Raw genomic sequence first — 19,068 nt, forward strand, 5'->3', positions numbered from 1 at the left:
TAGTTGACTATCACTGCGCCAGTCGTCCGTCCTTATTACCACCCTTTAGTTGACTATCACTGCGCCAGTCGACCGTCCTTATTACCACCCGTTAGTTGACTATCACTGTGCCAGTCGTCCGTCCTTATTACCACCGTTAGTTGACTATCACTGTGCCAGTCGTCCGTCCTTATTACCACCCGTTAGTAGTTGACTATCACTGCGCCAGTCGTCCGTCCTTATTACCACCCGTTAGTTGACTATCACTGCGCCAGTCGACCGTCCTTATTACCACCCGTTAGTTGACTATCACTGCGCCAGTCGTCCGTCCTTATTACCACCCGTTAGTTGACGATCATTGCGCCAGTCGTCCGTCCTTATTACCACCCGTTAGTTGACTATCACTGCGCCAGTCGTCCGTCCTTATTACCACCCGTTAGTTGACTATTACTGCGCCAGTCGTCCGTCCTTAGTACCACCCGTTAGTTGACTATCACTGCGCCAGTCGTCCGCCCCTATAACAAACCGTTAGTTGACTATCACTGAGCCAGTCGTCCGTCCTTATTACCACCCGTTAGTTGACTATCACTGCGCCAGTCGTCCGTCCTTATTACCACCCGTTAGTTGACTATCACTGCGCCAGTCGTCCGTCCTTATTACCACCCGTTAGTTGACTATCACTGTGCCAGTGGTCCGTCCTTATTACCACCCGTTAGTTGACTATCACTGCGCCAGTCGTCCGTCCTTATTACCACCCGTTAGTTGACGATCACTGCGCCAGTCGTCCGTCCTTATTACCACCCGTTAGTTGACTATCACTGCGCCAGTCGTCCGTCCTTATTACCACCCGTTAGTTGACTATCACTGCGCCAGTCGTCCGTCCTTATTACCACCCGTTAGTTGACTATCACTGTGCCAGTCGTCCGTCCTTATTACCACCCGTTAGTTGACTATCACTGTGCCAGTCGTCCGTCCTTATTACCACCCGTTAGTTGACTATCACTGCGCCAGTCGTCCGTCCTTATTACCACCCGTTAGTTGACTATCACTGCGCCAGTCGTCCGTCCTTATTACCACCCGTTAGTTGACGATCACTGCGCCAGTCGTCCGTCCTTATTACCACCCGTTAGTTGACTATCACTGTGACCAGTCGTCCGTCCTTATTACCACCCGTTAGTTGACTATCACTGCGCCAGTCGTCCGTCCTTATTACCACCGTTAGTTGACTATCACTGCGCCAGTCGTCCGTCCTTATTACCACCCTTTAGTTGACTATCACTGCGCCAGTCGTCCGTCCTTATTACCACCCGTTAGTTGACTATCACTGCGCCAGTCGTCCGTCCTTATTACCACCCGTTAGTTGACTATCACTGTGCCTGCGCCAGTCGTCCGTCCTTATTACCACCCGTTAGTTGACTATCACTGAGCCAGTCGTCCGTCCTTATTACCACCCGTTAGTTGACTATCACTGCGCCAGTCGTCCGTCCTTATTACCACCCGTTAGTTGACTATCACTGCGCCAGTCGTCCGTCCTTATTACCACCCGTTAGTTGACTATCACTGCGCCAGTCGTCCGTCCTTATTACCACCCGTTAGTTGACTATCACTGTGCCAGTCGTCCGTCCTTATTACCACCCGTTAGTTGACTATCACTGTGCCAGTCGTCCGTCCTTATTACCACCCGTTAGTTGACTATCACTGCACCAGTCGTCCGTCCTTATTACCACCCTTTAGTTGACTATCACTGCGCCAGTCGTCCGTCCTTATTACCACCCGTTAGTTGACTATCACTGCGCCAGTCGTCCGTCCTTATTACCACCCGTTAGTTGACTATCACTGCGCCAGTCGTCCGTCCTTATTACCACCCTTTAGTTGACTATCACTGCGCCAGTCGTCCGTCCTTATTACCACCCGTTAGTTGACTATCACTGTGCCAGTCGTCCGTCCTTATTACCACCCGTTAGTTGACTATCACTGTGCCAGTCGTCCGTCCTTATTACCACCCGTTAGTTGACTATCACTGGCCAGTCGTCCGTCCTTATTACCACCCGTTAGTTGACTATCACTGCGCCAGTCGTCCGTCCTTATTACCACCCGTTAGTTGACTATCACTGCGCCAGTCGTCCGTCCTTATTACCACCCGTTAGTTGACTATCACTGCGCCAGTCGTCCGTCCTTATTACCACCGTTAGTTGACTATCACTGTGCCAGTCGTCCGTCCTTATTACCATTTCAGTCGTCGTCTATACACCGTTAGTTGACTATCACTGCGCCAGTCGTCCGTCCTTATTACCACCCCTTTAGTTAGTTGACTATCACTGCGCCAGTCGTCCGTCCTTATTACCACCCTTTAGTTGACTATCACTGCGCCAGTCGTCCGTCCTTATTACCACCCGTTAGTTGACTATCACTGCGCCAGTCGTCCGTCCTTATTACCACCCGTTAGTTGACTATCACTGCGCCAGTCGTCCGTCCTTATTACCACCGTTAGTTGACTATCACTGCGCCAGTCGTCCGTCCTTATTACCACCCGTTAGTTGACTATCACTGCGCCAGTCGTCCGTCCTTATTACCACCCGTTAGTTGACTATCACTGCGCCAGTCGTCCGTCCTTATTACCACCCGTTAGTTGACTATCACTTTGCCAGTCGTCCGTCCTTATTACCACCCGTTAGTTGACTATCACTGTGCCAGTCGTCCGTCCTTATTACCACCCGTTAGTTGACTATCACTGCGCCAGTCGTCCGTCCTTATTACCACCCGTTAGTTGACTATCACTGCGCCAGTCGTCCATTCTTATTCCCACCCGTTAGTTGACTATCACTGCGCCAGTGGTCCGTCCTTATTACCACCCGTTAGTTGACGATCACTGTGCCAGTCGTCCGTCCTTATTACCACCCGTTAGTTGACTATCACTGCGCCAGTCGTCCGTCCTTATTACCATCCGTTAGTTGACTATCACTGCGCCAGTCGTCCGTCCTTATTACCACCCGTTAGTTGACTATCACTGCGCCAGTGGTCCGTCCTTATTACCACCCGTTAGTTGACTATCACTGTGCCAGTCGTCCGTCCTTATTACCACCCGTTAGTTGACTATCACTGTGCCAGTCGTCCGTCCTTATTACCACCCGTTAGTTGACTATCACTGCGCCAGTCGTCGTCCGTCCTTATTACCACCCTTTAGTTGACTATCACTGCGCCAGTCGTCCGTCCTTATTACCACCCGTTAGTTGACTATCACTGCGCCAGTGGTCCGTCCTTATTACCACCCGTTAGTTGACTATCACTGCGCCAGTGGTCCGTCCTTATTACCATCCGTTAGTTGATGATCACTGTGCCAGTGGCCCGTCCTTATTACCACCCGTTAGTTGACTATCACTGCGCCAGTCGTCCGTCCTTATTACCACCCGTTAGTTGACGATCACTGCGCCAGTCGTCCGTCCTTATTACCACCCGTTAGTTGACTATCACTGCGCCAGTCGTCCGTCCTTATTACCATCCGTTAGTTGACTATCACTGCTTCAGTCGTCCGTCCTTATTACCATCCGTTAGTTGACGATCACTGCGCCAGTCGTCCGTCCTTATTCCCCCGTTTTTTGACGATCACTGCGCCAGTCGTCCGATCTTGTTACCACCCGTTAGTTGACTATCACTGCGCCAGTGGTCCGTCCTTATAACCCGTTATTTATATCCTGGCCAGTCGTCGCCTATACCCGTTAGTTGACTATCACTGCGCCAGTCGTCCGTCCTTATTACCACCCGTTAGTTGACTATCACTGTGCCAGTCGTCCGTCCTTATTACCACCCGTTAGTTGACTATCACTGCGCCAGTCGTCCGCCCTTATTACCACCCGTTAGTTGACTATCACTGCGCCAGTCGTCCGTCCTTATTACCACCCGTTAGTTGACTATCACTGTGCCAGTCGTCCGTCCTTATTACCACCCGTTAGTTGACTATCACTGTGCCAGTCGTCCGTCCTTATTACCACCCGTTAGTTGACTATCACTGTGCCAGTCGTCCGTCCTTATACCACCCGATAGTTGACTATCACTGCGCCAGTCGTCCGTCCTTATACCACCGTTAGTTGACTATCACTGCGCCAGTCGTCCGTCCTTATTACCACCGTTAGTTGACTATCACTGCGCCAGTCGTCCGTCCTTATTACCACCCGTTAGTTGACTATCACTGCGCCAGTCGTCCGTCCTTATTACCACCCGTTAGTTGACTATCACTGCGCCAGTCGTCCGTCCTTATTACCATCCGTTAGTTGACTATCACTGCGCCAGTCGTCCGTCCTTATTACCACCCGTTAGTTGCTTATCATTGCCCCAGTCGTCCGTCCTTATCACAGTCCGTTAGTTGACTATCACTGTCCAGTCCTCCGTCCTTATTACCACCCGTTAGTTGATTATCATTGCCCCAGTCGTCCGTCCTTATCACACAATCCGTTAGTTGACTATAACTGCGCCAGTCGTCCGTCTTTATTACCAACCGTTAGTTGACTATCACTGCGCCAGTCGACAAAACAGCGAAATGAATCTTCACTATAATATTTATTACGAAGAGAATTTTGCATTTGTCTGTTGTTGTAACCTCATATTAGACCATAGATATCAATTCTCTTAGGTTATAGCTGTTTTTAGACACTTTTTACTATTTATTTATTTTGGAAAGGAAGTGGGCCTTAATTGAGGCAATTCACGAAATATCATTGAGTGGTGTTTAAATATTTAATTATTTCGATAATGTTAGAGCAAAACTAAAGGCTACACTTGAAACAAAAGATGAAACAGGTAGTTTGATCATGTTATCTACATCAAAAGAATCGAATAACGGTAAACCGTGGCTGCCAGTATGGTTTTAATATTGGGGATCATTATCTCTGCAATCTTCATAATCTATGCAGGCATGCGATTGGTCAGTATTTGTCTCTTGAACTGCCTTCCTTCAATTTCGGTATGACATAATTCCAGGGTGGATACAACAACAGTGAAAGTAACCCCTGGATTATGTATTCAGTATTTGCATGTTACAGAGTTAGCTTCAGTGCGGCTATATATCTATTGTTACCTCATTATTTTTTGAACGCAATTCACGTCGTTTTCTCCGAAAAGTGACGTTACCCTCGCAAACACATGACGTCATAATCAATACCTACCCGCAAGGGCAGATAACTCTGTAATATGGAAGTACATAATAATAAAAAGTGTTTTGGTGTTATTGTTGAATCAGGGAGGGACTCCATCATCAGGTACAGGACCGACCGCTGCCCAGGATGGAAATCAATACGCTTATATCGAGGCATCAAACGCCAACCCGAACACTCTAGCAGTCCTAGCATCGGTGGACTCACTCCCAGGTAATTGACCAATTGCTGGAGGTTTTGTAACTACGCCGCGTGCTGGCACATATACAGAATGTACGCTTACTAATTCAATGTTGTAGCAAATAATTCATATTACGTACGGTAACCCAAGGTTTGATAGTCAGCTGGCGAACCATTCATTGCGCATTACTGTACAATTGTGTGTATTTTCGCGTATGGTTGTATTTCGTTTGGCTACATCTATGTACTTGCAAACTATTTGCATTTATAATAAAAATGTTCACTCATACTTGTTGATATAATGGTGCAATGAAATGTCCGCGACTAATAAAGAGAGCAAGATTCATGAAACGACTTCTATTTAAACCCCTTCACTGTACAATGTCAATAATCCGGACACCTTTCACCCTAACTTTGTAAATCGTCCGGAGTATGAATCTTTCGGAATGCCGAATTCAGTGTTCTTTGTTAATATGCGGGGTACGGTAATCCGTTTCCTTACACTTACGTCCGGAATACTGTAGGTACAGTATAGTTCCCCTAACATATTTACCTTAGACAAACCGAATAAACAAACTTGTTATGAAGGTTAGACGTAATTAAATCGAAAAAACGTAAATATCTTGTTCTTATATGATTGGATATCGGTAGAAACTAAATGATAAGTCAATATATCATTCATTTTTCCACTTTATGTAAATTAGCAATATTTGACGGCGATTTTATGCAGTGTTTTTGTCCATACTAGCTTTTTTGCTATAATTTATTTTCACGATCTCTTAACGGCCGTGAAATACTCTAAATTTAATTCGACATAAAATACCGCATAGCCGGTTATTTTCGCGTGCCCAAACTTTCGTGGTGTGATTTAAAAAGGCGAAAATAAACTTTTAGTGATTTTAAATTTTCGCGATATGGCTTTAAGGGTATATATCAATTAACTATTTCCCATTATTTCGTGGATCAAATTCACAATCATAGCAACGTCTCGCGAAATCGCGAAAATATCTTTTTTGCAAAAATAACCGGCTATATGGTAATTTGGATTACAGTATTTCGTCTGTATTGTCAGAATTATTTTAATATTTAGTTTCATCCTGGGAATCTTAAACCAAAATAGAAAAATATGTTGTATTCTTAATTGTTTCATGTTATTTCCGCAAGATCTCTTATTTCATATTAATATTTCTATTTTCAGCCGGGGAGTACTGTTTGGTGTTTCACTATCACATGTACGGTGTTAAGATGGGCGGGCTAATGGTGTCGGCGGTCCTAGAGGCGTCCCCTAATGACGAATACCCAATCTTCCTTAAGACAGGAGACCAGGGACAGACATGGAACACTGGAGTCGTATCAATAAATGAAATCGACAATTTTAATGTGAGAATAATTCATTTCTAAATTGAAAATACGTACTACATGTATATCATGGTATGACATTCCACCGTTTAAAGCAAATTTAAAAAACAATGTCATTGAAAGAAATCGAGTTTTAACGTGAGAGTACATTGTATTTGATTTCTAGATATTTTTTTTCCATTTTGTTTTATTTCTATAAAATTATGTACTAAAGCAAGATAGGATATTTCGCTATTAGTTCACTATTTAAAGTTTGTTTTCCAATTCCGAAACGTGTTTATGTAAGGTATTATATGTATCATTATATGAATGAAATACTGTTTAAACTAAGAAAAATGAAAATAAATGAACTAAATCGACAATTTTAATATGAGAACATTTTATTTCTGGGCAAATTTTTATTTCGGTGAAAATTACGTACGAAAGAAGGTTATGGGATTTCGCCATTAGGTCACCGTTTAAATCGAAATAAATGAACGAAATTGACAATTTTTAATATGTAAATATTTTTTTTTATTTTATCAAACTTACGTATTAAATCATGAAAGATATTTCATCGTAAGTTCGCCGTTTCAAGCAAACTGTAAATCAATAAATATGAGATCAACGAAATTATTCATAAATTTCTTATTGCAATTGCAAATTCAAATCAATCAGAATGTGAATTCAAATACAGCAACGCCATGAATTAAACGTTTAAAGCACACCGATTGATATTAAAACGATTGAATCAATGAAAAATTAATACAAAAGTACGAAGGACTAAAGGATATTGCAGATTTATCATATACATTTATAGCGCAGTTAGTCCCGCTTTAAAAAATACTTACTTGTTATGTTTCGGTTGAATGAAATCTGATTGTTTGTTAAAGTAACGTCCCATAAACAGTCAAGTCATGTAAGGACGACCTCACATGCATGCGGTATGTAGCATGTTTGAAGTGTGTGGAGAGTGTCCTAGGAGCTCTTGTCGTTAAAAAAAAAAAAAAAAAAAAAAAAAACAACAAACAAACAGAAAAACAAGACAAAAACAAGACAAAAAAATGAAAAAAAAATAAAAATAAAAAATTAATGACGTAAGCCTGAATGATGATTAGCGTAATATAATACTGACTAAGAAAGGCAAGACAAATAAATTATAAGACATACATTTTCAGTTACTGTTCACAGCCGTTAGAGGATCGTCCTATACATCTGATGTGGCTATCGACAATATAACATTAACCTCGAATATGTGTGGTAAGTATGTTAATAAAAAAACAACATCCATGTCATCAAGCTTATATATAACTTTTAAAGATACAAATGCCGTAACTGGACGAAAGATTGGCATGTTGTTTTTCTTGGTGTGATGAATTGGGCTGTGAAACTCATTCAAATGGACAGACAAATATGTATGATGGCTTCAAAACTTAAAGTTGTGTGTCTCTCTTTTCATATTCACGAATCAAGATGAGCTTTTGATATGTTATTCATACCCTAATGTTACTAACATTTCGATAATTACAGTACAAGTACATGTACTTTCAATCCGTTGGTTTTAATTTTTTACAAATACAAATCCTTTCTGTGTTGTAACTAACGTTTAAAGACATCTGAAGCCATTTGAATGATTATCACAAATTCATTCATCAAACCTTGTGGTTTTCAATAGTTTGATGAAACAAATAGCATGCCAATTTTTGACCAGTTACGGCACTTATAACTTCAAGTAACAACACAGTCATGTTCTGACATTATGTACTCGGTTCACTACGCTAAAGGTGTAAATACAATGATTTTGATTGTACAGCAAGAAATCAGCGTCAGCTCTTCTTTGTACTTGGAAGTTTTGTAATGTTCGAAATGTTGGATATTATTCGTGAGTATGTATGAAAATTACGGCACATATAACTTTAAAAGTACATACCTTTACCGAAAGCGCTTTCGACTTTACAACTGTAAGTGTAAAATACGTTTGATGATTCTTTAGCATTACATGAACAATACAGATTAAAATATAAACTGCCACAACACAGATCGCCTTTATGTCCCGATGTCGTCATATTTATCGTGCACTATTAATTGACTGTTCCTATGGAACGCATCAAAACACCTAGCTAAACGTAATAATCAGCTAAAATAGTATACGTGCTATACTGGGTCGCTGTGACCTGCTTTTTAAAAACACTAAGACCCTTGTTGTTTTTTGTTTGATATTGGAACTTCGTCTTAAATCATGGATATATATTTGTGTTTTGATGTATAACAAATGAAAATCCTGGCTAAATGTAATGATTTTAACGACAAAGCGAATGTTATGTTACATTTGTTCGTAAAATGATGTTAACACATCAATGCAATATTCTTGTGCAAACATTAGCGGCATTACGGTTTAAAATGCAATTACTGAATATCAAAGTATAGGGAGATTTAACTCTGTTGAAAATCATTGATAACATTTAGATTTATGTTTTGTTTAGGTTGTCTATCAGGTCCATGCCTAAACGGCGGCACCTGTGTGGATTCGAACAAAGGCCTACTGTTTCAATGTTCTTGTCCAGCTGGACTTAGCGGGGATATATGTGAAGTCGTAGAAGGTAAATAGTACTACAGTTTTTGTATATTGGGGGTCAGTAATGCATGTTAAGGGCTTTAATAAAGACACTACGTTGTTGATCAATGAAACTGTATATGTGGTATTTTGAATAGAATATCTATTAACCATTGACAAAAGTAGTTCCCCTCTAGGAAAACACATTAATGTTTTTACCTTTTCTTTTTCAAAGCTGATACGGAGTTAAGCTGTACCTTTGAAGACAACACTGAGTGCTTTTTACAACAGGCGTTCGGGGACTCGTTTGATTGGACAATACAAAAGGTATTTCAAATAGGCTTTTTACAGAGACATATGCCCGATATATAGATGATGAGTGCGTGGTTACGTACGTGTAATGTCTTATTATAGTCAAATCAATCATAATTCCTTTGATGTAACAGTCGTACATTAGCCTCGGATGTGATAAAAAGAAACTACTGGCATAACACCTGGCTACCACAGAAGACACTCTTTAATTACCAACTTTTAAACAAGAATTCATTTTCATGCTGACTGACGGTGTCAATAGTTTTTCCGGCGAAGAAAGAGACATCCGAAAAGTTCCGATTCTTAATTAAATTCATACGTGATATGTCCGTTTGGATCGTGAGTTTTTTGGCAATCGGAATGCCCCGGATGTAAAACATTACCTCGGATGTGATAGGTGTAAGAATATGTGTCACATCCGAGGTCAATGTACGACAGCTACATCCGAGGAGTTCCGATTGGTGTCGCGGTCAATTAGGATCCAGATTAATGCGGTATTATGATATTTATACCTTATTTATTATATTGAAATGTTTTCAATTTCTTACTTGATATAATAGGGAGCTACAGCTACTCCGCAGACAGGTCCGTCAACAGCACACGAAGGGACACATTACGCTTACATCGAAACTTCGGGAGTCGTTACAGTGGGATATGTAGCTAACTTTACAACTTTTCCTATAATATTTGGAGGTATGGCAGTCAGCAATCGTTAAAATACACGTAGACATATTGAACTTCAAAACTATTTAAGCGTCCTTTTTGCAATGTTGTAGGTAACACCTGACTAAATGGCACTACCGGTAAAGTCTAAACGCGTTTTGTATCAAGGATAGTAGTATTACGTATTTACATGGGTTTTTTCAGGTTAAACATGAAAGTATTTATACGACGTTTATATATCGTTTGCATAAATATTTGTAATTTGCAAAGGGTGTAATTGTCTTGTCAAAAATTTATTTTTTAAATTGTAAGATTGTGCATAATAAAAAGCTAATATTTGCTAATCTGTTTTAAAAGTTATATTTTCATATGCATTTATAAGTAACTTATTAAATTCATTTTTTTACTAATTTATTAAAAATAATTAGAGATAATATGATTGATATATAAATAAGTTTGCAAAAATATTTTGCATTTTAAATTGAATAGAATTGGCTAAATTTCCTTTCACTATAGAATGCATTGCAATTCCACATTTATTTTTCATCACTTTATAAAATATCAATATTACGACTTAAAATGCTGATGTCCCTTCGGTAATGCGAATCACACCACCAAGTTCCAGTAAATGTAATGTTTGCTTTAATTATCTTTATTTTAGAGCTTCAAAGAATGAATTGATTTCGTTAAGTCTTATTTTGGCATTTTTTTTACCAGATGGAGATCGCTGTTTGAGTTTTTACTATCATATGAACGGCTACAACGTAGGTTCACTGGCTGTATACCATGGCGATACGGAACTATTCAGGGAATCCGGACGATTAGGCGACCAATGGTCATCAACTACTATTGATGTTATTAATATGTCTGCCACCTCCCAGGTAATGATTAAGTAATATTTCATAATCATATAAATCTCAACATAAATACTATTGTAAATTTTAAATTTTTGTAGTAAACGCTGATATCAACTCAAAATAGAAAACAAAACAGGCAGGTTCGATGAGTGAAAACTTTCATTGGTTAATCTAAAGGTAATTATTTTAGAGGCACCATATGTTGCTCACGGGGCTATTCCGTCTTTGCATATTACAAAGTTATCTGCCCTTACGAGTGCGTATTGATTGCGATGTCATATTTGTGAGCGTAACGTTATACTTTTCAGAGACTACGACGTGAGTAACGCTCACATATCACTGGCGTCACAATTTATACTTTATAATATATTCACAAACGAAAGAGTCACCTGGTTGTGTCTTTTGCTATATGCCACTTATCAATTAGGGTATTTTCCCTTTGCCAATGAAACATAAAAGAATAAAAAGTGAAGTATAAATAGGCTCTACATAAAAATGTCGGCACTGGGGCATCTACTACGGGGCAATGGGGATAAGGGGAAAATGTCATGCTTTGCGGCATTATTTTCATAAGTTATAGCCCTCTACCTTCATTCATGCCGTCGTACTTTTCAAATGTCATGTTACTTGTACTCGCCATCAGTCATGCAGCAAGTCGAATGTTAATCTTATATATTCTTCCATCAACGGATGTATACCAGAACGGTACGAATATGTTATATCGGAAATGGAGCGCATCGTTCCATCCATATTTTTATATTCCGCGGGTTTCTGTTATTATGGATTATGTTATTTACTTGTGTTCAAAGATTTTAGTAATGCCCTTTATATCTGATTGCTGTTGAGATAGGAAATACTTAGGACTTTTTGTTTTATATTTGAAAACAGTATTCATATGGGTGTAGCAATATTGAAAACAAATTCAAACGCTTTTCATGAGATTGACTTCTTCAGAACAACAGGTACGAAACCATTCAAGGAACGCACGGTTATAGGAACAGTGAACCCTCGATATTCAGGATTTCGAAATTTTAGGACTGCAGAATTGTGTGTTTCCGGTAACGTTACGGTAATTTGGTCACTGATAATTCCGTCCGAACTGCCAGTTTTTCCGGACTATCGACATCCAAATTATCGGGGTCCACTGTATTTCTGGTTTAAATGTTTTAACTGATTGATGTTTTATTACAGGTGATCATTTCTGCTAGGGTTGATGAGCCCGGAGAGTCTGGCGATATCGCTATTGATGATGTCCACTTCACACCAGGAGCGTGTAAGTATCAAGGGAGGTGAGAAATAAAATGCAGCAGTCAGACTGGGGTGCGAACCCGGCACCCCGAAAACCAGCCGTTGTACAGATTGGGTCGACAGGTCAATGTTGATCGATCAAGTCGAATTGACCGGTCGCCAGACGACCCTTAACAACGCCTCAATTTATCTTTTCTAACAACTGTTGCTACATCTGCCAAACTATCACAAAAATAGCGGTTGTATTCCTAAATTTCTTCTTTCTTCCCCACAATTCTTGCTCCAAAAACCACAAAAAATACACGTTCACATATCCCTTGTTATGCTTACTCACAATGCTTGAAACAGTGATCTCCTGTTTTGTAACAGGAGAGGAAATGTTTCGTACGCTGGACCTCTGCTATAAGACTCGTGTTCAACGGAATATACATATATATATTGTTATACAATGTTATATCTAAAACCGAACAGACAATCATTTAACGAAAGGAATCTAACAGTCAGATATATATTATTTTTACATAATATATATCTGACTGTAAGATTCCTTTCGTTAAATCTGCTCGGTTTAAGATATAACATTGTTCCCCTATATTGTGCTATGTAGGCGGTTACCAATGTTACCAAATATAAGATGTTTTCGATGAATTCCCTTCATTTTCAGGTAAAACTCTTAGTTTTTCCATACTATAACATGCAATACTATGGTTTGGAAAACATGTTCTTGCGTTCTGTAAGGTGTTGAAATATCAACGACAGAATTATATTTTTAGCGAAACAAATATTATAAAAAAAATATATTAAAAAAAAATATTGTATTCATTTTCTAATAGATGTATCAAAAATAAAAGACAGACAGAAAATACTTCCATAACGTAAAGACCGGAAACAATTAGTACGGAATTAATGTTTTTTTCATATTGAGGTAGCCAAAAAGTGTATTATGCTATAATTCAACCTATTGCCTATAAAATATATTACCAAATCCAAAATATCCTAATTTACGCTACATACCTATGATTCCTGCTGGCACGAGAAGATAGTAATATAGTTTATATTGTAATCAAAGGCTAACCGTTTATAAGACATCTTACCTAACTATCAATTCATTGTTTTAGGTTAACTAGCTGAGCAGAAAAACAGGCGGCAACCGATGACAGTCCCCCAAAATGATCTCCGAAAGAAGACTTTATCATTAAAATATATTCTAACTTGCTTAAGAATAACCTGCGATTTAAACATAAATAATAAACTTAAATATTCATCATTCACATTCTAATGGCTTGATACTGTAAATCAGCTTCTTTTTTTCCACGTAATACGTTTTTGCGGGACTAATGTTTCCATTACCGATAGAATGACGTCAAAGATGATACCCGAGCTAACGCCATTTCAGCAGAAAGATCGTCATTTCAGTAAGAAGAGTTACATTCCATCACCATTAGAGATAATATTTCTGCGAAAACGTAATCGGGTATCACGTGGTCGTGAATTAGTCCTATTTGCAAAAATAAATAGCCACTAAGACGTTTTAGCAACTTAACAGGAACATTAACGCGCGAAATGAATCTTCAGGGAAACGTTTTTCATGCATGAAATGCGAAAAAAAAATGGCGCAACAATAATTTAGTTGATTTACAGTGACATTCTTATATAATTTAAGCTTTAAAACAAAGTAAACTTGATAGATACAACTAGACACGATGTGGAAGGAAAAGAAAGATTTTTATTCCAAAAAGGAATTGAAGAATTGAACAAAGGTCTACATGTAAAATCATAATCGGTCTCTAATATTTTAAAATCGATATGATTTTGAATATGATGGTCTAGGCCTGTTACAACTTTTAATTGATTCTTACTTAGTTTTACACTGTACTGTAAAGCACGTTCTTTTCGTGAGATAGATATTTTCGAGTAATTTCGCATGCTAGCTCATATGCGAAATCAAATGGGTTTTTTGTGTGGATAATTGTAGAAAATCCGTATATATTAGAATTCACGATTGTCAGTAAAAGCCCTATGTTATACAGCTATGTATTCGCGAACATGTTGAAAGAGTCTATCGCATTTTCCGCCATGTGGGATGCAACAAAGGTGTTATAAAATTAATGTTAACATGGAAAATGAGAGGCCTTTCTGTCATGCTCTTTCGCTGGATCTAGGAACGTAAATTTCATTTTTAGTTATAGGTTTTAGAAACATCATTTTATTTTCTTCTTATTATTTCCTTGACTCTATTGTCTATTGTGTATCAATGCTCTTATACCAATAGGAACACTAATACATATTATAAATCATCTGCTTTTATTATACTTGTACATTCAATTTTGATAAATAAATTGTATCAGCGAAATATACCTTTCTTATCGGTTGTTACTCATCGAACAATTCTACAAAATATGATTTGTTTTGTTTATTTGTGTTTATTGTTCCTTCAATTTAAATTTTGGCAATTATGGACTCGCATTGGAGATCCCGGAACCATATGATAATCATTGACTTTCCCTCTGCCGACCACAATCGACCACATTTGTTTGCGGTGATCTCCTCTTTTGAAGCCATTGTTTTGGACTGCATATTATAATAACAGATAGTCAATATATATGCAGTAGGGATTTTATTCCATCAAGGAGAAATCTTAGGTGCTCTCCGGCCAAATGATGAACTTAGCGGGGCCGCCCTATTGAGGCGGATATCAGATTTCTAGTTTGTTGGTCATTAATGCGGGGACATACACTGGTGGCAAAGATATTGTAAGATATTTGAAAACATTTGTTTAAAAGTTTATGCTGGACATAAAGTAAATTAACACTATAAAAATGTTATCAAAAAGAAAAAAATGAACAAGCAGACGTTTTCATTCATTTTATTTTTAAGCATCTGTATTTTTGATATTCAATATATGGAGCACAATATGAAGTCTCGCTTATAAAGCAAATTGATAGCGTGATAAAAGTCACTCGTTATATGCGACATAATATTAATGTCTGGCACTAAATATTACCTATATTTTGAAAATAAAAACAATATGCACTGCATCAGTTTTGATATTTCGATCTCAGAGAATTTTACCAGTATCGCGAAAAGTCATATTTTGACTTCCGTTGTGCAGAAAGTGTATGTGCTCAAATCAAAAAAGGACAAATCCGTCGTTTACATCCCCTTTGAAACATTTTTACAGTGTTGTAAGTAATTTTAAATTTACTTCTTAGATGCATTTTCATTTTAACATACATTAAACATCAAACACAATTTTATGTGTTTGTAAATTATGGGTAAAGAATCGTGCATATTTCCCAGCGCCTTTACATGATGCTCACAGCTTAAAAAAAATAAAAACTAGTAAGTTCCAATAGATTCATGGAAGCAAAATGACAGGTAAAATGTTTGCCCAGTTGTGGCACACATAACTTTATAATCGACTATATTTTCCTGACATGTAACGAATAAATACGCATATAAATTAATTTAACAACAACATGTACACATTAATGAAGTAGCGACATTAATATAGGATTTTAAATACTACGTTCCGGAGCATTACGCATTGCAATTTTTAGAAGGCATTAATCGAAATGCATTTCATAAGAAAAAAAGCGGTTTATGTTATCAAATTGTCGGTATAGGATTTTGGTGGTTTGTGATCTGGGCCAATTTGTGATCTGGGCCTAGTTGTTCAAATCGTGATTAAGCTAATCACAGTTTATCGGCAATTTTCAATTCAAGATGAAATAATATCTGGTAGTACAATTTAACCGAAATTTTACAAGACCCTTAAGAACGAACTCCATACTTGACTAACTTACTTGCTGAATTTAGTGCAGATATATTCACGAAGTTTGCAGCAAATGAGAAGTGAACATTTCACTACTCATTTAATTAAGCTAATTATCCTTTGAAACATCGGGCCCTGAAAGTGAAATTGTAAATAACTATTTGAAAAGTATCAAGCTGTTAAATATACATTTTTATCATTGCGAACGACCCGCGTTCGTTTCATCCTGTCAAAGACATTGTATAAATAGTTATTGGATTTCGATTATGCTTCTTAACCGGGTTATTTATGCATGTTTCGGCCAGCGAAACAATATTGATAATATACAATATAACAAAAACTAATCAAACACATCACAATCAAAATAATTAATACACTTCAACGTAACATTTGTGTATTGGCAAAATGTCCAAACACCCAACGGTATATTAACATTTCGAAAAATGTTTCAACAATTCGGTTCACATTAAGTAAAAATTTGAAAATCGTCACTTGCTCGAATCTGTACATGTTTTACCAACGGCAAATTTGGTTGTAAATCGAGACGTATCACATGATTTATAACAAGAAAGCATTACTTCAGGTAAAGAAGACACTGTAAAACTTTTTAAATACGATAATATAGCACTAAGTATTGACAGTTATACATTTCATCTTTTCAATATGACGAAAACCGTATCTTTATTTTCAAACCTTATTTAAATGATGGCATGATGTGCTAGTGTTGCTTTCTTTGTTCCACAATGCAAATAGCCATAGAGTTACGGTGACGAAATGACAGAGTTAGGATCAAGAAAGTTTCTTAAACAGCCCACATACATTCATTTGTATAGCAATCAAAAAGTATTGAGACTCGTGCAACAAAATGAGAATCAGGATTATCAAACTGCAAACGATAAAATAATATACAACACGATCTACGTACCATTATTATAACGATGCCCTTGCCAGAAGAAAAATAATTTTTAGCAGATAAATTATTGTCTAATTAAACTTTGACCTTTTGACTGGGACTTTCCACACACATATTATTTACAGTTACATTATGACGTAATAAATAACATTGTGACGTCGTCATCACGTGTTAACTGGCACGCATAGCCCTCCTTGGAGGACATAGCCTTTACAGCACATCATGGTTGGGTCTGGACAGGTATATGTTTCAGTGTGGTATCTGTGGAAAAATATAAATTTTAGTTTTCTTCATATTTAGTAGAAACGCGCATGCTATAGACATTTTAGAAATAATAATTATATAACAGGGCCCGGTTCTTCAAAGGATTATTACCTTAATTACATGATTAGTGAAATTTTCATTTCTCAATTGCCGCAAAATTTGTGTTGATATCTTCACCAAAAACAGCAAGCAGGTAAAGAATAAAGTTCTTGAGAATCTTTAGAAATGTTGCAAAAAATTGTATCTCCAAAAAATACTTAATCTTGATTTGAAATTTGCCGTTAAACTGTGATTAGCCTTACACGTTTTGAACAACTGGGCCCTGAACTATAAATGAACTTTACTAAATAAACGATACATTAACAAACATTTTGCAAGATTGAAAATAGCAAAGATGCGAAATCAATTGTAAACGTGATATTTTTGCGAGTGCTTTATTTCGCGAATTTCATGCGTAAATGTTACTTAACCAGCAACGTTTTGATGACTCTTTATGTACGCTGTCATATTCATCAGACCGCATACAAACACAAATGTGTAAAAGTGTATGAGTTGTCTTCGAAATATAACTTTTTATCATAAATATATGGTGTATTAAGGATGTACACCTCTGAGACGTCAAAATTTTCTTAAATTAAACTTTTTTTCTCATATAGGTTTTTGGTAATAGGAGTTCATACCATAGACGAAAATGGAAGAAAAAACATATGTCCGTGTGCTCGTTTTTCAGCTATTGTCAATCAAAGATACCCAACTGACAAAGTATTGGATTTTATCGGAGTTTTGTCTTTTTGACCATATTCACGAGAGATTAAATCGATAATTTCCAAATGAGGTGTTTGATATGCATGGATGTTTGCAGAATTTATTTACTCAGATTAATGACATATGCTACCCCTTACCCTTGATTTTTAACTACAGAATTCACCATTTTCAGCCATTTTTGCCAGATTTAATCCCTGATAGAAAAAATACGGTATTAAACTTTTGGAAATATTTTGCATATCAATAGATAAAAGGTTGCTCTTTCTAAATCGGCAGAAAAAAAACGTGGATACGTGTGCTTACTTTTTGCCCCATTTCAATATCTTTCATTTTTCAATATTTTAGAGTTAAAAAATAAAAGCGCTGAAATGACCATTAAATGTTAAATAAAGTGACAAAAACGTAGCATTTCACAAATTAATGCATACAATTTTAATTACCACGAAGCTAGTAAAGGATTACAGCAAAAATGAGCTCGATACAGCTAAAAATACTGGCGCAGTGGTGATTTAAGTAAAAACTATTTAAGCAAAACATGATAAAACTTTGGCTTTACTCAAAGCGAAAAAAAGACACATTTTCAAAATATACGCCAAATGGGTCATTTATTAAAATTCCCTTATAAAAATATCTACAAATATTTATAGATTTTATTTGAAAATCTCTTAACTTCTTTGATCTATGTCGAAACGAGACTTCAACAGGACTGAAACCTCTGAATAATACATCCTTTAGTAAATGTATAAAACGCTGTAATGTAAAATACATAATCAATATCTAAGTAAACATCTACTGAATGCAATTGTAACTTACTTTGTACATGTGTTCGTTGACCACGGCGGGCAGAATCCTTTTACCGCCACCGTTCTGGTACATGTCGTCATAACTGGCGTGTCACAAGGTTTAGCTGCGCATCCTTCGATCTCCTCCTGGTCGTCGCCTCTAATAACAGGAGTTAATATATGTGTAAATTCGACTTCATGTAAAAGGCAACCAATTACAATTAACACACATCATAACCACATCTTAGATCACCATAAATACATATAGGGACCGCAGAATCAAACCAAAAA

The 19,068-nt window shown here is 37.6% G+C and overlaps 2 protein-coding genes across 4 annotated transcripts in view; one reads left to right on the plus strand and one right to left on the minus strand.

Annotated features, from left to right (window-relative positions):
* LOC138308463 (uncharacterized) overlaps positions 1 to 14,633 on the plus strand; it is a 42,382-nt gene extending 27,749 nt beyond the window's left edge. For all 3 annotated transcript variants that reach the window (XM_069249443.1, XM_069249445.1, XM_069249444.1), the window contains 9 exons: positions 5,213 to 5,339; positions 6,505 to 6,686; positions 7,823 to 7,904; positions 9,128 to 9,244; positions 9,434 to 9,525; positions 10,071 to 10,203; positions 10,891 to 11,054; positions 12,222 to 12,303; positions 13,397 to 14,633. In XM_069249443.1, coding sequence (XP_069105544.1) covers positions 5,213 to 5,339; positions 6,505 to 6,686; positions 7,823 to 7,904; positions 9,128 to 9,244; positions 9,434 to 9,525; positions 10,071 to 10,203; positions 10,891 to 11,054; positions 12,222 to 12,303; positions 13,397 to 13,401 — 984 coding nt within the window. In that variant the 3' untranslated portion in view covers positions 13,402 to 14,633. The remainder of the gene's footprint in view (positions 1 to 5,212; positions 5,340 to 6,504; positions 6,687 to 7,822; positions 7,905 to 9,127; positions 9,245 to 9,433; positions 9,526 to 10,070; positions 10,204 to 10,890; positions 11,055 to 12,221; positions 12,304 to 13,396) is intronic.
* Positions 14,634 to 15,129: 496 nt separating this feature from the next.
* Positions 15,130 to 19,068, minus strand: part of LOC138308464 (zinc metalloproteinase dpy-31-like) — a 48,700-nt gene continuing 44,761 nt past the window's right edge. Inside the window, exons 16-17 of the mRNA XM_069249446.1 lie at positions 18,809 to 18,937; positions 15,130 to 17,227 (exon numbers count right to left, since the gene is read on the minus strand). Of these exons, the coding sequence (XP_069105547.1) occupies positions 17,131 to 17,227; positions 18,809 to 18,937 (226 nt within the window). The 3' untranslated portion in view covers positions 15,130 to 17,130. The remainder of the gene's footprint in view (positions 17,228 to 18,808; positions 18,938 to 19,068) is intronic.

Source organism: Argopecten irradians, chromosome 15 (genome assembly GCF_041381155.1).
Source record: "Argopecten irradians isolate NY chromosome 15, Ai_NY, whole genome shotgun sequence".
Taxonomy (NCBI): Eukaryota; Metazoa; Mollusca; class Bivalvia; order Pectinida; family Pectinidae; genus Argopecten; species Argopecten irradians.